This window comes from Camellia sinensis, chromosome 6 (assembly GCF_055761805.1).
Source record: "Camellia sinensis isolate YWXY chromosome 6, ASM5576180v1, whole genome shotgun sequence".
Lineage (NCBI taxonomy): Eukaryota > Viridiplantae > Streptophyta > Magnoliopsida > Ericales > Theaceae > Camellia > Camellia sinensis.
Window position 1 is genome coordinate 88,145,268 of NC_138966.1, and position 23,261 is coordinate 88,168,528.

Consider the following 23,261-nt stretch of genomic DNA (forward strand, 5'->3'; position numbering starts at 1 on the left):
TGATTTTTTTGATTATTTTAACTTGGAATTAAAAAGTCTCGTTAAAAAAAGACTTTTGATTTTTTTAACTTTTTTATGAAAAAAATAATATAATAATTATAAATCAAATATGATATTTTATTTTTTATAACTAAAAAATATATTTTATTTTTTTTAATTATTTTAACCAAAAAAACTCAACCTATGCCTCCTCAAACAATCCTCAAAAGAATTTAGAAGAAAGATATAGGGGGCTTTATAGTCATTTCGTGTTTTCCTATTCGGCTGCTCCCCTATATAAGGTCACAGCTACAAAAATTAGGGTATAAAAGCCCCAATCTCTCTCCCCCTCATTCTCGCTCTGGTCTCTCAACCTTTTCCAACAGAAAAACCCAGAGAAGACAATAGCAGAGCCAGCAATTCGTTACTGGTTTCTCTCACTCTCTCTTTCAATTGTAACTTCTGCATCTTAGTCATACCTTTCTATCGATTTCAACTCTATACACATATTTGTACAGTTTCTTGAGAATTTTTCATTTATTTTGCAACTTTTTGGTTGAATTATCCATACTTCTACGCATGTATATGTATTTTTAGTCAATTGTATCGATTTTGTTTGAATTTTGTGTTTTTGTTTTGTTATATTTGTGGGTTTGAAGTTTCAATTCGCTCGATTTTAGACAGATCTTGATGAGAAGAAGAATGGGTTTTTATTTTTTTTGCAACATTTTTTGTGGAATCATGTATACTGATTTGCATGTGTATGTGTTTTTAGTCAATTGATTCAAATTTTCATTGAATTATTGTGGGTTTTGAAGTTTTGATTCGCGTGACTTTTGACAGATCTTGATAAGAAGAAGAATGGCAACGTTTGAACTGTACCGCAGGTCCACCATCGGTATGTGCTTGACTGAAACATTGGACGAGATGGTTTCGGGCGGAATTCTCAGTCCTGAACTCGCCATCCAAGTCCTTGTTCAGTTCGATAAGGTGAATCCAGAGCTCTTTCAATAGCATTACATGAGATCTATATGTATGTTCATGAAACCATGTTTGTGATTTTTGCTTTGTCTGTTCATTGTTTTTTGGATTTCAGTCGATGACCGATGCTCTGGAAAGCCAAGTTAAGAGCAAGGTGTCTATTAAGGTAAAAGTTCTTTCTGTATGTTTTGACTCTATTCTTGTATCAGCTAGGTCATGGGTAATTTGATACTTGCATTTCTCGATTGTATTGAGAAGTGAATTTTAAGGGGGAAAAAATTATTGTTTAACTTATATTTGTCTACTAGATAGTGGGTATTTGAGTTTAATCATGCTTCGTCCTTGATTGAATTTCACTTACTCATTGGAAAAAAAAAAAAAAAATACAAGTAAATAATTTTTATAAAACTATATGTCCTTTTTTAAGCATGTCTTTAAGACTACAAGTGTAATTATAGGGATTGCACAACAAGGGCTAGTTATTTGGCATTAGTAAGTATGAAAATGAATAAATGACTGCTTAGGGATTGCACAAGTGTAATTATAAAACTATATGTCCTTTTTTAAGCATGTCTTTAAGACTACAAGTGTAATTATAGGGATCGCACAGCAAGGGCTAGTTATTTGGCATTAGTATGAAAATGAATAAATGACTGCTTAGGGGCATCTATATTCTGGATTATAAGTATCTTGGTGTACCCATGTTTGTTTTTGGTGATTATTTGTTCATTAGTTGAAGTTGGACGTCTTTTGTGGTCTATTAAGGCTTCCAAATATGTAGGAAGTCTAGATAAATTAGAATGTGTATGTTTGTTGCCTTCTTTTGAAATTTTTATGAGTGTTGTAAAGCTTCCATGAGGGAAGAATTCAAATGGAGGCTCCAATCCGTTTGAGTTGGAAGTGTGGTACATTTGAGAGAGTTTTTCTATGGTGATGCTATTTTAGTGCCTAAATAGAATGTTTAGGTCAATACCATGGTTGGTACTTGGCCTGTTTGAATTCTTCAGTTTGGTAGTCACTGGACTGACTGACATTCACTGTCTAAATTGCTAATCAATAATCCCATTTGGTCAACAGACCTGTATTTCTTAAAGGGATAAAAAAAAATTCCACTTTATTAAACAAATATAACTTGGCAGTAAACAAGTTTATAGTGTCTTTTATATGTAACTCCTTCTGTAAATGCTCTATATTATTTTTCTTCGTCTGTTCTTTCATGCATACACAATCTGAAACAAAGTATAAAAAGAGAAATAGATGTATACATATTCACTATATTACGTTCCCAAGACATGCATAAGTTGTGTTCATGTGCACATGCCGTGTATATGTAGGTTTGTGTTGTCCAACTGCCCAGATCCATATAAGAATGCTGAAACTCATGTTTGAATAGATGATGGATGAAAAAGTTATATTCTATGTGCTTTTGGATTGACTTAAATTAGAAACGTGAATGGTTGATTCTGTATAGGTTGGATCTAAAGCTTTTGTTTTGGCAGTGCTACATCTTATATAGGATTGAGCAAATGTTTGTGGTAACATGCTTCAAGCTTTATATATTAGGAAAGAAGAAGGCGAACAAGATTAATATGTATCATTTATAGCCCAGTTGGTTCTTTGCTTACTTTTCTTTATCAGAACATATGTTGAACTTAAATTTCTTTAAAACATAAATTGGGGGGACTAGCTTAAATCACTAGTTTAAAATTTTATTAATAAGTTCTAAAGCTATTGTAGTCTACAACTAATAAATGAGAGTGAGAGAGAAGACTTCATAAGTCAAGGTAATGTTATGTTATGTTTAGTTTAGAAGAATCACATTTCTACTATAACAGACCGTTTGGTACACTAGGTGACAAAAAGAAAATATGATTATGGTTTCTCACCTAGCTGAGCAAGAAAAGAGATTATTGTATTTTCTCGCCATCTTGATTGGGTAATTAATAAGGAAGTACTTATTAAGAAGAGGGGGGGAAAAAAAATCTTCTTTTACCAAAATAACCTTCATCTTGTTGGGATATGGGTGGGATCTTTTTTTCTTCCTTTGTATTTTGATGAACAATTTTTGTATTATGAAAACTTGACATGCAATTGGTTTCATTTCTCACCACATATTGTCATTCTTTGTGAGATTTGGTGAGATAAGGAAAATAGTGTATTTTATGTGAGCTATCTTTCTCATCATTTCTCACATAATGAACAACCAAACCTGAGAGAAAGGGCATGAGATGAGAATCTTGTTTGCTTTCTTTTCTCGCGAAATAGCTCAAACCAAATGTGGAAATACATAATAGGAGGTTAAGTAAATTCAAATGATAGAGAAATAAAGATCGAGTTAAAAAATGGAGTGTGCGTGCATCAAGTTTATGCAAGAGAGAAAATAGTTGTGTATAAATTAAAATTAAGGTAGCATATAGGTGAAGAGGGAATTAGGTTAAACCTCCCAAGGAGGGTTTGTGCATTCTTCCCAACCTTTTTATCAAAGGAAAATGCAATGCTTATGCAATACTGTAAACTTAAGGATGCAACTTTCGAAGAATAGAAGTAGGGAAAGATAAAAGCAAGTAGATGAATAGAAGGCAGAGTAAAACGGGGAAGAGGTGTTGGGGGTAGCTTGGCTTAATGTTTAGACATATGTGAAAGAAGAACCATTACTCAACTAGGACCTTGAAGTAGTACCATCACTTGAGTTTGTTGTGCCTTGGTGAAGTACCCTTAGTTGTGTTTGTTGTCCTTTAAAAATCCATTTTAAAGGACAACAAACTTCGTAGAGGGTTAACTTTACAATAGCCTTTTAAATATAAGAGAAATGCCATGGAAACCAAACTAATAACGGAATTAACCAGCAAACAAGCATAATAAGAAGTTTGCATCTCTATATACAAAGCTATTTTATGTTTATTCTGTGGTTGCTTTTATGGACACCAAACCAACCACCTTATTAATTATCGAACAAGCATAATAGGAGGTTCGCATTTTTACTCATTTTATACTTGTTCGGTGGTTGGTTCTATGGTTGGTATTGTGTCTATAGAATTATTGGTAAATAATGGGCAACCTTAGCCTTTAATTTTCCCTAAAGCTCAGTTTGTTTAGAATGAAATAGATAGAAAGTGGAAGAAAGAGCAGAAAATTTAACTTCTATGAGTTTGTTTAGCTTGAAAATGGTAGAAAGTAACTAATTTTCTTATACAACCCATATTAGCATTGTAACTAATTTTTTATTTTTTGCAAAAAACACAAGAAAAATTGAGGCTCTGTTTGGAACGATTCTGAAAATCGTTTTCTACGATTGAGTTCACATATGGTGTTTGGATAGAGTTGTAGAATTAATTTTCCACAACTTTGCAGAAAATTCTGTCAAACAGAGCGCGATTTTCAAAAAAAAAAATTCGAAATTTGGCCTAACCGGTCGTCCGCTCGGTTGACCGGAACAGTGTTTTTTTTTTTTTTTTGCAATTGATATGTTAATTTTATATATTCGAAAAAAATATTTTCTAAATTTTTTTAAATTTTTTATATGCTTTAAAATAATTTTGAGTTGTATGTTTGGTTATGAATTGTAAGTTTTTGTATCAAATATCAAATGTCACATCAAAAATTTCCCACTCAATCAAAACTCTTTTCAAAACTCTTTCACCAAACAAATTTTCCACACTCAAATCATAATTCCAAACCTCACAAACTCAAAATACAACTCATACTCTCAAATCATAGTTACAAAGCTCTACCAAACGCAACCTGAATGTTTGAGTTATCTATATCTAAACTTTTAAATTTTTCTATCTTTTTCTTACAAAATTTTCATCTTAATCAAATGCTTACAAGAAAATATTTTGTGTTTTCTATTTCTTTTATTTCATTTCATTTCATTTTCTTTTACTTTCACTTTCTACCAAATTTTCTTTCTAACCAAACGGGGCCTAAATGTAAGATAATTTTTCTTTTATTCCAATGATGACATGGTCTTCCCAATAAAAAGTTATTGAGTACTCTTGGAACATCACATGGTCTTGCTTCATGCCAGTCACAAAATGTCACTTCCTTGTTGGTGGGCCAGCTGGCTTCAACATACGTGTTAATAGTTGACTTCATTATCAAGTAAATGGTTTGGCATTTGGTGAGTGGTCTTGGAGTAAGGCCACGTGGTGCTCTAGGAGTACCAAATAATTTCTCCTTTGCACCACATCATAAGTGAACTTAAGGGAACAAAAAATGGTAGTAAATTTTTAGTCAATAACAAAAGAATTCTTAGTACAATATAAAATAAAATTGCTCTTAAAAATTTACCCATAACTTCTAAGGTAAATAATTTTGTGACAATCTAGTCCATTACATTATTGGGCTAGCTAAGTGCAACTCATATGAATTTGTTAATTTAGTAATCATTATTGGCCCTCCTTGTGATGTGGGGGGTCTCCACTTTCTTATTGGAGTATCACATTAAATTTGAATTGAGTTAATCACTTCAATGAAGATTTACCATAGGTTTAAAGCAATCCAAGGCTGATAATTCCTTGAAGTGCTATTGGAGAGTTGTACCCTTTCTTAAGTATGGGAGTAAGATTACCTTTGAGTGTGTAGTTCTTTAAGAGTTGTACCATTTTTCTTCAGAGAAATTCTACTGCAACCACTATAGTAGAATTGTAAGCTACTTCTGGAAAGTGAGATTGGATGCCACATCTCTTCTTCTTTTTTTTTCTGTCTCCATCTTCTATATTTTATCTCCATCTTCTATATTTTATTCTTTATGTTTTTCCTCGCCTATCCAATATTCACTTAGAGACATGCGTAGGGATTGGCAATGGTCAAGTTTGAGACAATGCAATCTTTTACTTGGCTTTGACTGCAACAAAACTTACACCCAAAAGAGGTGGGAATACTGAAATACAATTGTTTTATGTACAATAGGTATCAAGTCTGAACTTTTTAACTAATTTTTTAAGACGCATGTTATATTATAGCCCACTAAATGAAGTGGCATGCTTGCACCATGTGACCTTAACTGCCAAAGCATGAGAGAATGGATGGGGAGGGGAGGCTTTTTCAAGAGGAGTATTAGTAGTTTTCCTCATTAAAAACTGATGTGGGATAAAATTGACAGAAGTCAAATGCGTAGTTATTTTCTCAAGAACATTGTAGTTTGAGTGATAGAGTTGGAATCAATTGTTCCACACCACACACTTACCAAAAACAAAGAGTGTTTCATATATTTGTGGAGTGACAATGCCTTGCTAGGTGTAAATTTGAGGCAGGTCAAGGAAAAACTATTCGAATTAATTCTCACCCCAAAGGCCCCGAATATGAATAGTGTATCCTTTTTGTCCGCATCATGTCCCATGTATAGTGCATACCATTCAATTAGAAGTTATCTTATCAATTTGAACCACCACATAAGTGATGGGGACAAAATCTTTGGGACAAATTGCATCCCTAGGCACATGTTGTAAGTTTTGTTGCACATATGTTGTCTTTTGTTTTGAGAGCTGAAAGATTCATGTTGCACCATGGATAATGCATACCTTCCCATTAGGGGAAGTTATGTTATGGGTCCAAAACCCACCAGTGGGGATAAGTCCTCAATTTTTTGGGACCAAATTGCATACCTTGGCATATGTTTTAAGTTTTTTTCTACATGTTGTCTTTTGTTGTAAGAGGGAACATCGTACCGTCCCTTAGGAGAAGTTGTACTGTAGGTCTGGAACACCACATCAATCATGAGGACATGTCCTCTTTTGGGTCAAATTGCATCCCTGGGCATGTGTTTAAGTTTTCTTGCATGTGTTTTCTTTTGTTCTAAGGGAAGTTCATGGTGCTTAGTCCCTCTCGGTGCAATTTCATTCCTTGTCATTCTACCATTTTCTATGCTATATATCATTTCCTTTCTAGTGTGTTGTATTACTATTACTCTCTTTTCACTTCCGTTCAGACTCTTTTTTGTTATTATCCAGATCAAACCTGGCATGTATCATTCGCATGCCTGGCCCTTTTGCTAGAAACCTGATTATAGATGGCCATGACCTGATACTGCCTTAACTTGTGGTGTTCCTCTTTTACTTGAATTTCCTTGACTAGTTTGTGGGATTTTATGCACTAAAAATGCTTATTTTATTATGTATTATCTTTCCTAAATACTTGTCTTTTATTTTGAACAACATTCAGCATATCATTGTAATCTTCACTCTTGCCAGTTATTTTTGTGGGGGCAATCTATGTTACATGGACTCGGGTATTTTCCCTCTTTTGCAATCAATTCCACTACAGCACTCACTAACTAATTTTCCACCCTTTTCAAGTGTGATTTCTATGTTATTTTTGGCCATGCCTAAGGGCATATCAATTGAAGTAGATTTGTTTTTTTTTTATTTTTTTGTTATCAATCAAAACCCCTTCCCAAACTGTACATGCTTTTTTCCCAAACATATGGCTTTCTGGATGTAGATGGTTCGGGTGCAGTATGTGTTCATTCATCTAACTCCATGTCCAAGGACATGGGGCATGACAAAATATTCATATCTAGTAATATAGTTGTTTTGATTTCTAGGGTAAAATAGTGCTTAAAAGATGTCATAGAACATGTCTGACACATATACCCTTGTCCAACTGTTAAGTTTTTGACACTAGTAACTCATACATTTAGAAGTGTGGTTATTTGCTGAACTACTTTTGAGAGACTTTATCTGAAGACATTTTCAATCTTTCAGTGAGAAATTCCTTAATAGACTCTACCTTCTTTAAAATATCTTGAACAACTTCTGTTGGTTAAGCAACCCTTTCAAGGAATTATAGAATATCAGGTACATGCTATTAAGTTTGATTCTTTATCGGTTCATAAAAACTCACTTTCTGCGAAGCGCTTGAAGTCCTCTTTGAACTTTGGTTACATCAACATTGCATAATTTATTGAGAAATTAAATTTCATTGAATTTTTTTGGTTGGATGATAAGTTGTGTGGAATGGTGCTTTTTCCTTAATGCGTGTTGGCAATGAAATAAATGAACTGATTGATTAACATGTTTCATGGGATTCTAATTTTCACATAGAACACATAATAATTTATATTTCTGTTATAAACATGAGTGTATATGTATAGTAAGTAGAAGTGCAGCTGTATGTACTTGATTATATCACTGGGTGAATAAATTGCTTTGGTTTTTTTCATGAAGTTATAATTCAAGGGGGAAAGTTGGCATGGTAGAGCCAAAGGGTAATAAGGCACAATCGAAGCACCACTTCCAAACAAGCTTAATTTTTGAAGGGGTGACAACACTTTATATATTCATGGGAGTCCTATACCAGTGTTGCTAATTTATGACACAACTGCATCGGTTTGTGGAGGGGGCAAGAATGTTGTGTGTGTACTACTAGCTCTGAGACATAATACAAATGGTATTGGGCCATTTAGGTCATCAGTTTTGTGGATGAGTTGATTTCAGTTTTTATCAATGGGCAAACTTCTTTTTCAATATCTTTAAAAAAGACACTCACCAATTCCTCCAATTGAAGCTACTTAAGAAACTAAAGAGTTCTAACTACTAACAATTGAGAAATTGAGATTTTTTATGAGAGTTGAGAATTTCAGATTCTTGAGAGAGAGAGAGAGATTTGTTTTCCTTTCTTCTTAAATGATTGTTTTTCTTTCTTCATAAAGGGGCTAGGAAGCATAGATATGGATACGAGATACGGATACGACATGATACGGATACGGCGATACGAGAAAACCTAAAAAAATAGGATACGGGTACGGCTAGGATACGTTTGTGGAAAATATATTTTTTAAAATTATTAATAGTGAGTTACACATAAGCTAAAGAATGTTAAGAAATCACAATGTAATTTTATAATGCATAATACTATCCTTTAAGAATTTTGTATTAATTTAAGCTAGTAGCTTGTTTACTTTTTAAATTTTTTATAGGTCTTGCAAATATTTCATTTCAGTATCAAGTTTAATATATTTATATTACAATAATAGAACAATTCACAACTTGTCCCTATGCTTTTTCCTTTGACACTAGTGAAAAATATTATATTCAAGTTTACTTGCTTATTTATTTATTGATATTTAATTTTACCATTGTTATATTCTTTTGTTAATTCTTAGTTTCTATGTAGTTATAGGGGACATGCAAGAAATAATTAGGATACATCAATTTGATAAATTCTATTATTTAACTCACTATGCTCTTCTTATCGAAGAACTTAACAAAGTATTAAAAAAATATTCTTATATTTATACTTGCAATTATATTACATTCTATTACTATGCAATAAATGTTACAATTCTAATTTCATAAAACAAGTAAACATGACTTGGAGCATCCGATACTTCAAAATTAAGTATCCGATACTCTAAAATTAATGAAAAATTAATTAAGAAGTATCCGATACTTTCAATAAGTATCCGATACATATCCGCGAGTATCCAAGGAGTATCGGTATCCGATACGGATACGATACGGATACGCCACCCTATTTGAAGTATCCGTGCTTCATAGTAAAGGGGATAACACGCAAAAAGTGAGATTTGTTTACCTTTCTTCATAAAGGAAATAACTAACTCACAGAACCACTACCACCTGAGGGCACAATGTTTAGTTCTTATAAACGTTGCAAATGCCATTGAATTCCTATCCTTATCAGTTAGGTTTGGTTTTTGTCCCTATTTACTTTTCTTTTGAGAAAACTGATTAAATTAGGAGATGGATGAGAATTTTTTTGATAATTCAATATGAGGCTTTGTAAGAAAACTGACCCCATTCCAGATTGTGAAATTTCAATAGCTAATTGCTAGGTTACTAAAATTTTGTCAGTAATGTTGCTCAATGAAGTATGGATACTGTTGCTTTTGCATGGTGCTGGAATTCACCAAGGATTGTGATGTCATTTGTGATCTATCTCATCACAATTGCTTTATGGCCATCGTGTCGATAATATGGATGAGGGGGACCACTTATCTCCATAGCTGAGAGGTGGAGACCTCTTACCTTTATATGTTTGATATTGGCAATATTGGATGGTACAACAAGTAATTTGATATTAGATACCCCCAAAAAGAAAAGAGAATTTTATCTCACAAAAATTCTGCAATCTCTATTAATTAAAAACAGCTGGTATCCATTTAAAAGGAGGTGCCACTGAAGCCGAAAAGGTCAAGTAAAAATTGTCCCACAAGGGCCATAACCCATTTAAATCCTCAACCTTATCTTCAGAGATCCTTGCGTTTATTTCTAATCAAATTATCTACATCACAACACAAATCACACAATTCAAGCTTTCATGAATTATTTGGAGCTCAATATGAAAACATACTAAATTTGAAGCATCTAAAAATAGGTGGATTAAAAAACCCAAAGTACTTCTGCTACATGGAATAACTTATACCATGAAGTCAATGCCATTTGAAAATGTAAAATTAAACAGTTAATGCTCTCCTCATTCCTCTGCAGACGTATTATTAAGCATGGATACGGATAAGATGATACAACAAAACCTAAAATAGTAGGATATGAGTACGGCTAGGATTATGTTTGTTGAAAAATAATTATTTTTAGTATTGTACTATACATAAGCTCAAAAATGATGATAAACTATTTGTTAGGAATAAGGTATTATTTTAGTCTTTTTGTTCTTTTCTTTTTTTCAGCAGGTCTTACGTAACTTTCATTTTAATATCAAATCTAAATTGTTTATATTGCCATTGTGCTGGTCCCTTTCACACAAGCGTTACATACAAATGTAGTATGTCAATTTACTTGCTTGTTTAATTGTTGAAATCCAATTTTAATATCATTATATTTTCTTATTTATCTTGCGTTTTTAAGTACAGATATGAATATAGGACACGTACACATTAAGGGCATGTCAATTCGATAACTTCTAAAAACAATTAGGGTACTACTGTAATCTCACTATTTTCTTCTTCTTTAAAAGTAAGCAACGTATTGAAAAATTATTCGTGTATTTATACTGACAATTATATCAATATACTTGAATTATTGCAATCTCAAATTCATAATAGTTCGGAAATGTGACCTAGAGTATTCAAAAAGTATACTACACTCTCAAAATTAACAAAAAAATAAAACATCAAATACGTTTAGGAAGTATCGGATATGTATCTGCAAGTATTCTAAAAGTATTGGTATTCGATATAAACAGTGGCGGAGGGAAGGGGGGTCCCGGGGGGGGGGGTCCCGGCCCCTGCAAAGTCAACAAAAATCATACATATATATATGTTAAATATATATTTTTTATGTAATCTCTTAACAATGGCCTCCCTTGTTTGTATTCACCTCTGGTCTTCTTTCCCTCCCATTTCAAAGATTGGGCCCCACCTCATCCAATGATACAAACAAATATCTGTGAATAAAAAAAACTAAAAAACTAGCCTTCGCAACAAAATGGAAGATGAATTTCTTACAGATTGTTTGGTTGTTTACATTGAGAAAAAAATCACAAAAAATTTTAGCTCAGAAATGATTATAGATGATTTCTATTATCTGAAGCATCATCGAGCACAACTTTGATAGGAAATTATGTGCCTTTTTGTTAGTTTTACAGTAAAGGAGACTAGATATAGTCATTTTGAAACACACTTTTTGTTATATCATGGTGTTAATATATAAAGAATTTTAATCTTTGTTGCTTCATAAATGGTTATAGCTAGTGGATATTTATTTATTTATTTATTATTTAAGTCCACATTTATAATATTAATTTGGCCTCCCCAATTAAGAAATCCTACCTCCGCCCCTGGATATAGATACAACTCCCAACAAATACACCATTGTGAAAGTAAATGGCAATTAATTCTCATTCACTGAATCATGCCATTAGTGTTAAGCTTCATATGAGTCATAGAGTACAAACTTTTTCACTTTGACACATACATTCCAAATAATTTTATGAGATGCAAAAGATTGTTTCATTTAGATTACCAACGATCATATCATAAAAGGATTTGCAAGAGAATAAATCCAAAAATGAAAAGGATTTACAAGAGAATAAACCAAAAAATGAATAGCATGCTGTCTTGTCAATATGCTCTCGCCTCAAGGATGTATCATCAAAGAATAGATAGCACAAAAATCAGTTCGTTCATCTCCCAATCATTAAGAATCTCGAAAATTAAAATTTCCAAGAAATTGGAGACAAGAGGATGCCATAAAGGCAATGGATGCATCATAAGAATTAGATAGACGATACAATTGAGGGATTAAAGTATTACATGAAGCCTCCACTATCTAAACATCCTCTTGAAACAAATATCCTTTCAACACCAAGGGGTTGGCCATCAAGGCCTAGGGCTTTGGGGGTGTGCTTCCATGGTCTCAGATTCGAAACCTCTTAGGCGCATACAATTTCTCAGGGCCAGTCCATATGACTTTGCCCCGGCTTTAATTGGGTCCCCCCACTAATGGACAATGGCATTGGTCTCCTGGATTAGTCGGTCCATTGGGCCGGATACTGAGTTATCAAAAAAAAAAAAAAAAGAAACAAATATACTTTCGATTTTTGGGGAGAGAAACAAGTAAACTGAGAAAAATAAACTAGACCTTGAGAGATGCATTCCCACCAGATCTGAGAATTCCTCTAGTAACCACATTAGAGACCCATCCATTGACCAAAATCCCATATTAGCGCAGACCTGGTTGTCTTTGTATTTGAAGCAACTGGATCACAGGATGGCAAAACAGTAATTTTGTGTCTGGACCGATGTTGGCAGTTTCAACCTGAAAAGCCCAACATCAATTGAAATGGTCCAACGGTCAAAACTCATGGCTTCGTCATGATCAAAGGCAGTTTTCATATGGATTCCTTCGTTTTGGCCTCCAATTTTTGCAAATTTTCCGTTTTAGATTGATTACTTTCTCTAGAAGATTTTGTTTTTAGTGTTGTTTGTTTTGGCATGTTTCTTTGACTTTCTACATTTAATTCAAACTCGTCATTTTTGGTATTAAATTTTTTTTTGTGTGATTAGCAAGTAATTAGGCTAATTGATCATTTCTTTTTGGGTTTAGGACTTCTCTTTATTATAAATAAGAGTTGTATGACTTATGAAAAATCAGTTTTGAGTTGAATGAAATTTCAAATCAGTTTTTCTCTTTTCTTCTTCCAAACTTTGGGTATTCTTTATGAATCAACCAATTGTTGATGCCTTTGATCCCGATATTCCTTGTGAATCAACGGGTTTGAAGAAGGGTTTTGTTTTCAGTATTCATTTTCGAATCAATGGACTCAAAATCACACATTTCCCTATATCACACACTTACTATTAATGACATAATGCCTCAAAGATTCAGACTCCGTAGGACATCTTCATAACCACTTTCTTAGCAAAGATGAATTCTTGGTTAATTGTGGGAAGGCAAACCACATTCCAACTAATCAAATGATTTTTGTTCCCTTATCACAACTTTCTTACAATAAATCTCCCATCAATTTTTCAATCTTATCTTCTACACCCACTGGAACCCTTAAAAAGTTGGATAATAAATGGGCACAGTAGACAACATAGACTGAACCAATGTATGCCTGCTACTCCTAGGATATGACTTCCCTCAAATCTTTTCTCAATTTTCCCAATAATGAGACTCCAAAAAAATTTCGGTCCTAGAATTATCCCCCAATGGTAACCCTAAATATTTTATCTGCAAAAACTCAATAGCATCCCAACAGACCAGCCAACCTTTGTAACCCATCCTGTTGAAAGTTAATTCCCACGATGGTACTCTTAGTTATGTTCACCTTTAAGTCCATACACCTATTCGAAGATCATCAAAATAGATAATAAATTAACTATTTTAATTTCCTCACTAGGGTAGAAACATTGCTTTTCTTTTCTTTCATTTTTACTTTATTTGCTTTCTCATTGGAAGTTATTCTAGTTGCGGACAGTCAAATTTATCTGGAAGACAACCTTCAACTTACATGGAATGATAAAGAAATGTTGAATAGCTTTGTGATGTTGGTGGCATTGCCTTCTGCGAGATGTCAGAAATTTTTCATATGCAGATATTTCCCTAGTTGGATGTATGATGGACTTGGAGGAAGCCTTAGTGCATGACCTAGAATTTGCTATTATATTAATGTTTTAGGTAAATTACACTAACCTTCCTTAAGGTATAAGGAAAATGAAATGAGTCCCAGAAGTTTGAAACTATTACAATGTGCTCCCCTAAGGTCTAAATTTTCATGACACTGTCCTCTTACCATCAATTATACTGTTAATAATATGAATGAAAAATAATGTTGCTATATTTTTACACTGAAATGGATATTTTACATTTTGATTTTGTATATGTTCATACACCAATTGCATTAGTTATGGGTTTTTTTTATTTATTTATTTATTTTTATTACCCTTATTAAAAGAGAGGCCGGTGCAATTATAGCAAACTTTTGGGGTTTATAGTAGTTTTTTCAAACCTCAAGGTCAGTGTAATTGATATTTTTTCATTATAGCTATTTGCTTTTATGTTCTTGATTGGACACATAGTGGGCTGTTATTTAATTTTGGATCATTGGATGCAACATATGTCAGGAACTGGCAAATTTGGTAGTCGACCTGCCAACCCATTTATACATATTTAATGGACTGTGATCATTGATCTGTGAATTGCCAGTTTTGGTTGTTTGCATTCATGTCCAGATCTTGAATCTGCCTATTGGAGAAACCAACTGTAGTCTGTTTACATTGTTGTGTTTTGATTCCTATTTATTTTTGGTGGTTGCATTCATTTTCAGATCATGAATCTGCCTATAGGAGAAACCAACTGTAGTATGTTTACATTGTTGTGTTTTGATTCCCTATTTATGTTTGGTGGTTGCATTCATGTTCAGATCATGAATCTGCCTATTGGAGAAACCAATTGTTAGTCTGTTTACATAATTGTGGTTTGATTTCCAATTTATTCTGTATCTATCATATTTAGCTTTTTATAAATATGTACATCCTGCTTCTCATTTTGTTTATTTTTCTACTCTTTCATATCTTCCTTGTGACAATGTTGATAATAAACCTAAGCTACTCCTTTTTTCTTTTTTGATTATTTGCTATAGGGTCATCTGCACACATACAGATTCTGCGACAATGTTTGGACCTTCATCTTACAAGATGCAACGTTTAAGACCGAGGAATGCCAAGAGACCGTTGGTCGGGTTAAGATAGTGGCATGCGACTCCAAGCTGCTCACACAATGAGATCCTGAATGTGTCCAACTGAGGAGATTTAGTTATAATCTGGTGTAGCTAAGGGTATGATAAAGAGAAGTGGGGTTTGATCCGATCAACTTTGCAGTTGCAGGCAACGGAGGAAGTAGATTTGAACACAATTTGTAGAACCCATGAAAACCCCGAACAACTGTTATAATGTACTGGATATTGCTTGATCCATATTGCATGAATTTCTTCAGTATGGAGTTTGATAATTGTTATTGCCTTGGTTGTCTGCCTCCGTAGCTAGAACTTCTGCGGTAGATTCTTCTTTTCAGTAATGATACATGCACGGAAAAATGTATGTATCATACTCAAAATGATTATTGCGTGGTTCACCTTCATTTTAGGCATGGTTCTCCATTGTCTGATGATCGGAATTGTTTGTTTTATAGGGTGGTTTATTTTTTAAGTTTTTGTGTAGATTATTTATGAAAAAATCATATTGATATATTTATTGTAGTTATATAACTTTATCATTTTTTTAAATAGGTAGATTTATTTTAAAATCATGTCTACTTTTTTGAAAAGTAAATATGGAATATGTGTTTACACTTACAGAATTAATTTTAATTTTTTGTGGATAATTTATGTTGAAATTGAATTTGGATGGAATTTGTAGTGAGTTTCATGAATTTCACTGAACCGAACTTCACCAACGGCCTTCTAGCTGAGCGGTTTAACTTGCCTCTCATGTGGAAGAGGGGGCGAGAGTTGGGTGGCATTAGTAAAGGGCTCATTTAGCTTCCAACTCTACAATTAGTCACTTGCAAAAAGTGTGGCTTAGTGGCTCAAAAAAAACATATGAGGAATGCTAGATGCGCAGAGGATATTGTACACAAAATGCACAATCTTCTCACATGACGTGTAGGTCCGCCCTTGTATTATTAAGGGTTCATGTTTAAAATATCCGAGTACTAATACAATATATTTAGGGTAAATTACATTGACACCTCTTGATATTTATCTTTATTACAGTTTTCTCTTTGACCTTTTGAAAATTATATCTTCCTCCCTGAGATTTAAAGTTTTATTACAGATTGCTTCCTTCAGCAATTTAATTTTTTTAAATACCAATTTTGTCATCACTGGGTAAATTACATTGGCACCCCTCACATTTTAGAAATTATAACCCCTCCCCAAGGTTTAAAGTAGTATTACCAATTGTCCAGTATTAGTTGAAAAAAAAAATTTAATTGAAAAAAAAATTATTTGAAAAAAAAATTTATTAGTCAAATTTTTAAATTTCTGTTTAAAAACCAAAGTAAACTTATTTTCTGAATTTATGTTTTTTCTTCAAATTTACAAACTGAGACAACCATTTATAAACTAAAAAAATTATCAAACAAATTTTTATGACAGTTTTTTAAGTTTTTGTAAATATAAATTGAAAACTGAAAACGAAATAGTTACCAAATAGGCCTCAGATGGTAAAAATATTGTAAAATTAACAAATAATTAAAGAAATTACCAACATAAGAAATGACTTATCAAAAGATTCTTAGGCTATGTATGGTTTGATTTTTAGAAAAAAAAAATTAAAAATTAAAAATTAATTTGGTTAAGAAATAAAAAAATAAAAAATAATTATCATTTTTATATAATTTTTATCTTTCGAGTGTAATAAACATAAACCTCAAGGGGTGTCAGTGTAATTTTCATCTTACGTTGGTTTTTAAACAGAAATTTAAAATTTTGACAAACAAAATTTTTTTTTCAATTAATTTTTTTTTTCAACTAATACTAACCGAGGGGCAATTAGTAATGCTACTTTAAACCTTGGGGAGGGGATTGTAATTTCTAAAATGTGAGTGGTGTCAATATAATTTACCCAGTGAGGGCAAAATTGGTATTTAAAAAAATTAAATTGCTAGAGGGAGCAATCTGTAATGAAACTTTAAACTTCAGGGAGATGGATGTAATTTTCAAAAGGTAAAGGGGGGAACTGTAATAAACATAAACTTTAGGGAGTGTCAATGTAATTTACCCATATATTTAACTGAGAGTTGTGTTTTTTTCAAGTTAAAATTTAAATTTAAGAGAATTTGGGAGGAGTCGTGGGGCCTATTATGAGTCTTATTTCGATATTTTGAATCGTTTATTTTGTAAAACTCTTAATGTAAATCATTCATAAAAAAATTAAATCAATTTGATAATTATATTTTTTTCATTTTATCGCACTTGTCTTTAAAAAAAATGGATGACAATTATAGTTTTAAAAATAGACCATCCATTTATTTTTGGAGACAAATACAATATAAAAAAAAAAAAGACTATGATTATCGAATTAACTTAATTTTTTTATAAATGATATACACAAAAGGCCTTATAAGATGAACGATTCAGATCATTCTTAAGTTCTCTTCAATTTTAGATTTGAATTAAAAAAAACCCAACTCTATAACTAATTGTGTCAATTATATGGATGCTCACTTGACTTATTATTAATTGTGTCAACCGAACATGATAGCATAAGAATTTACTTTGAGATTATAAGCAAATTGCATTATTATATTTCAATATCACATGCATAAAAGTAATGTTTCATGGCTAGCCTAAAAAATTACTCTGTTTTAGGATATGTTTAACTTACATGTTATATAGATATTTAAATCTAATTCAATGCAGGAGAATAAAACATTTCAGATTCTCTTACTACCAAATTTAAGTGGTACTTGGATCATGCGGGTCAATAGTGAGTTTGTTACACAGGCTGACAAGATATGTTTGAGTTATGTGTGTTCAATTCAAACATGATCCGTTAGTATTTGTATCGTCAAGTCGTGTTAAAAAATGACCAATACTAATATTTTAATTAGATATCTAAGTCACCTTATTGGATTTAGGGTTCTAAACGGTTCGATTCAATTTAGTCATGATTAATGAATAATATAGCACCGAATCGATCTTTTCAAGTTTTAATTGGAAAATTGAGACAAACTGCATGATACAATTCAATTTTATCAGGTTTATATAATGAAAGACTTCACATAAGATTTTAAAAGTATTTATAAAAATTTATAAAATTTTACATTATAAATAAATTATAGTGATTCTAGTTTAGACTTGACCCATTTGATATTTTGGATCCCGATTTCATTGTCTTATATGGTTGTTTATGTTTTGTTTCTCCTTAATTCTCATTGAGTTTGGTTATTGGAGTGTCTTGGTTGCGTTTGGAACAAATTGATAACTTGTTTTTCAACACCGTTGTTGCCTATAATTTTGTCTCTTCGCTCGAGCGGTGATTCCTGCACTCGAGCGATCTTTGTGAACTCCTAGTACTTTTGCAGGTCTGCAAAAATATTGAGAGATGGAATTCTTCGCTTGAGCAATCTTTCTTGCACTCGAGCAATCTTTCTTGAGTTCAAACGATGGTCTTCTGTTTGTAAAACTTCTGGAAGTTGGTATTCTTCGCTCGAGTGGTCACTTTGTGCACTCGAGCGGGCCCACTTATTATGTTTGATCAATCGAGCGACCATTCCTACGCTCAAGTGGTCTACGCGTATATCAGTACGTAAAGTCACCTTTTTGGCTCACTTTTTCATTTCTCACTCTTTCTCTAAACATTTTAAAAACCCTAGATCTAGAGTTTCTCTCTCTAAAACTCTCATTGTCTCTACAAATACACCTAAATCCATTGATTTCTCCACCCTTGTGCTTTTGATAAAAAGGTAGAACACCTCGAGAGCTTTCTTTTGATCCGAGCAAAGTTAGGTTTCGGCGTTGTTGAAATTTCTCCATTCCTTCTCTTGTCTTCTAGGCTTGAGGTAGGGACTTTCCACACTTTCTTATGATTTTTAACTTAGTTATTTGTTATTTCTAAAACAATATTGAGATTTGGAAATTTTTGGACAAATCTAGGGTTTTGGGTTAAAACTCAAAAGAGAAGTTTTCAAATAGATTATTGAAAATAGTTATGGGATTGTAAATGATGATGAGTTGTGATAACATAATGTTTTTTTACCCTTGGGGTTGATTTATAAAGAAAATAGGGTTTTACCTTAATGATTTCAAATGTTGACTTTGAAAATATAATGGAATTGATGTTGGAATTGTGGAATTGAGTTGGTATAGATGAGGATTGTGGAATTAGGTATGTATTACCACTCACATCTTGGAATTTGAGAAAGTTTATCTGTATAGAAATTTATCTATCTATTTAGAGATATCTGTTTTGGACTATCGGTAGAGGATAGCTATGATTATTGTAGAAATTGCATGAGGACTATAAGTGTAACAACCTCGACCCATGATTAACGTTAATCCGTGCTTAAGTATGCCTAACAAGTAATTAAGAAGAAATCCTGAGTTAATTACGTGTGTATTGTATTATTTGTGTTTATATCTGTTTAATATAGGAAAATATGTTCATGTTTTCGTTTCGGTTTGTGAATTGAAGGCTTTATGAACATCCGATTCAGAAATTGACTTGATTTACGTGTTAATTAGAATTTTTAGAATTTTATGGTAGGTTTAATTGAAATTCGATTCGGAATGATTAAACTAGAATAATTAATGTCAATTAATTAACCAACTCTTAATTAAGCCTATACAATGCTAATATGACCTCACTAGTTCATTTTTGCACCCTCATTTCCTCACCTTCAAGCTCTAAAACGTGTGTGTGTGTGTGTGTGTGTGAGAGAGAGAGAGAGAGAGAGAGAGAGAGAAGGAGAGAAATTTAGATCAAAAGCTAAAGAAAAGGGGATTGCTAGAAATTGTTGAAGAATTGAAGAGCATTTAGAAGTTTGAGCCTCTACACTTATGAATTCAAGGTTTAAGGTAAGAAATTAAGCCTTTGGTCTTACTTTTGAGTTGATGAGTTTAAGAATATAAGAGGTTTAAGTGTTTAACTTGAGAATTGAGCTTAAGAGCTAGAAAAGAAAAAATTTGCATTAAATCATGCATACATGCATATATCATAGCATTTTGAGTTTGAATTTCTATCTTGACCTTGTTTTGAGAATTCATCACATTTCTTACCATTTGACCTTAATTGATCATGTTTGGGAAAGTTCAAGTTCATAACAAGTCATATATGTCATGTTCATATCATATTCTTAAAGTTTGGGTTTGAATTTGTACAATTAGCAAACTTTTGGACCTTAATTTTTGTGAAATGGTTTTGAATTCTTCATGTTTTCGAAGTTCACATGTGATTCCTCAAGTTTTTGGCCCAAGAAACCATAATTTGCAACTTTGGAGTTGAATTTGAAGCTTGGAAGCAATTCTGGAAATTACAGAATTCTGCTCCTATGCTCGAGCGAAGGAATCCACGCTCGAGCAAGCACTCTAAGTGCGTACACTTCTACTCGAGCGACCAAAAGTCCGCTTGAGCCTAAAATGCATGCTCCCAGAAATTCTTGTGTTTTGTAAACTGCTCGAGCGACAAAAGTTGCGCTCGAGCGAGGGCGTCTCTCACGCTCGAGCAAGCATCGAGCAGAAAAGCAAGCGACTAGCACTTTTACAAAAGTTTACAGACCGCTCGAGCGACCACTCACATTTTGCATGTCCGCTCGAGCATAGGAAGTTGCGCTCAAACGAGGACCCTGTTTTCAGCAATTTTTATTAAGTGTTTTCAAGTACATTCTTCCATCCTCATTCCATCCTAGACATACCTAGGCCAAGTTTAAAACATCATAATGAGGATAAAGAAGTAGAAACACACCGAAACAAAAAAGAACCAAGTTAATGATTCTGGGTGTGTAATTCAGTACATATTCGTTCTGTATTTGTGTAGGTCACGTGCCACAAGATATCTGAATTGCCTACTCTATCCATTTACTTGGAGCTATCTGTTATCTGTGAGTAATAACTTAGTAAAACTATGTTCAAGTTAAATTATTTTCTATAAATGGAATAAGATTGTTCTATGAAATGCCATGTTTAATACTATGAATGATTGCCCAACTCTGACAAATGTTTGTGGTATTTATGTTATGATTCAAGCATGCTATTTGTACCTAGATCGAAGGTTCCTTTATGGAACTAACAAGTTAGTTGTACTCGGCTGGAGGTTCCTTATGGAACTAACAAGTTATTCGTTCCCAGTCCGAAGGTTCCTTTATGGAACTGACAAGTTATCCGTACCCGGCCGGAGGTTCCTCTATGGAACTGACAAGTATGACCTAGAATGCTTTGTAAATGATCTATTAGCATTAGCGGATGAACTATGTATGATCAAGCATGAATTCTGATTTCTGTATATTAATTGAATAAGAGTACGAATATGAATCTATTCTATATACAAACTTAATTGCGGGACGTCATTTATTTAATCCTTTACTTTGTTATAATTCACTGAGCTCCCGCTCACTATTTATATTATATATGTAGGTGATCAGGCACATGACCAGGCTCAGAGTTGAGGACCTGGCGTCTCAGTTTTGCCAGCCAACCTTTGTGCCTCCTGAGGAGGTTCTAGATTAAGTCAAGTCTAGTGGCTGTATAAGACTTTGTTTCTTTTGCCCCACGAACAAGTTTTTCTGTTTATATGTTCATGAAGTGATGTGTAAATACTGTATCTTTTGATGTCACTCGCAAGTTTATGAAAATTTAAGATTATCTGTCCCGTGTATGTCTTCACAGCTCGATGGACTATGTATATTTTATGTATTTACTTTCGCAACCCCTAATTATATATTATTATGTTAAGAGGCCTTTGGTAATCCAAGGATTATTGGCCAGTTACGACACTAAACCCATAGGAGCGGGTTTGGGTTGTGACAATAAGAATTGAAACTATTTTTCTCATCCATTTGCATTGGGCATTGTTGCATATTAATACATTGAAAATGTTTATCTTTTTGAGAAAAGAGGTAAATACTTGGTGAATCCGGGTAGGGGGTGTGGTTACAATATTAAGTTGGCATATGTGTCCTTGGTGAAAGACCAGAAACCCGCGCGGATAGGTGTCAAGCCTTTCGATTAATACCGGTAAAAATAACAGATTGGTAGTACTTGTATAGTCTACTTACAGACACGTACCTAGAGATTCACAGAGTTATATTCACTATCCTGGTTTCTACTGGAAAAGGAAATACTTTATGAATTATGATATAAACCTAGCACTGCATGATTTTTGAAAAGAGATATAAAATTTTTGCCACGAGCATTGCTTATGCATTCACCCTATGATTTTGTTAAGATTTATAAACTGTATTGTAGAATCTCTACTGGATTTTGGCTCACCCTATGTGAAAACCATTTTCAGATGCTAATGATATGCATCTGCCAAGGCAATAGCTTGGGAGGACTTAGAGCAAGAGCTTCGTTTTGTTTACTTATTGTAATTATTTTTGTACAAGCCTAGGCCTTTATCTGTATTGAGTTTAAAACTTACTTTTGTTGTAACTAAGTATCGTCTTGAAAAATTATAGCCATTAGGGCGCTATCTTATTTGTTTTGTTTATCCTATTGCTTTATCATGTAACATATGCTATAAATTCAGAGTTAAACTTGTGAATGTTTATCTGTATATATTACTCTTTTGCACAAATAATTGGAATTAACGAAGGATAATTATTTTATCATGTGTTGTTATTTAATTAACATGATGTATAGTTTATTGTCATTTATTTCGGGGCGATACATAAATAAATAAATAAATAACAGAGAAAATTATTCTATAAATAATTCGTCTCTAATTTTTATTACAAAACATATATTATTTGCCATTTATATTCTCATATTCAAATAATTAAAATATAAAAATATTTAAATATAATATTTCAGTCAAAAGCAAAAAAAGAAAAATTATTCATAAATTCCATTTGGAGAAAAGTTGTTCCATTTAGTCCTAGAAAATTAGTCCATTTTATTTTGAGTATGTTGTATTTCCTTAATGGATGATTCTACTTACACCATTATTTTACCTCTTTATACCCTCCATATAAGTTTTTTTTTTCCCTTCCAATTTTATACATGTGTGAAATTACTTTTAAGGACAAAACACTAAAATTAAAGATATTTGATTATCTCCTTACACCCCTTGGTCTTTAATCATTACTCCTCTTTTTCCTTTTTAGACTTTTCTTTTCTCTTACACATCTCTTTTGAAAAAGTGAGAATCATAGTGTTTT

The 23,261-nt window shown here is 32.7% G+C and overlaps 1 protein-coding gene across 2 annotated transcripts; it reads left to right on the forward strand.

Annotated features, from left to right (window-relative positions):
* The first annotated feature begins 279 nt into the window (after positions 1-279).
* LOC114276998 (transcription initiation factor IIA subunit 2) lies at positions 280-15,526 on the forward strand. 2 transcript variants are annotated; one of them, XM_028218822.2, is made up of 4 exons: positions 280-409; positions 823-969; positions 1,076-1,126; positions 15,025-15,526. In XM_028218822.2, exons 2-4 carry the CDS (start codon positions 841-843, stop codon positions 15,163-15,165), a joined length of 321 nt encoding a protein of 106 aa, XP_028074623.1. In that variant the 5' UTR covers positions 280-409; positions 823-840; the 3' UTR covers positions 15,166-15,526. The 2 variants fall into 2 exon arrangements, with proteins under 2 accessions (XP_028074623.1, XP_028074622.1); XM_028218821.2 differs by having other exon boundaries at positions 296-434.
* The last annotated feature ends 7,735 nt before the right edge of the window (positions 15,527-23,261 follow it).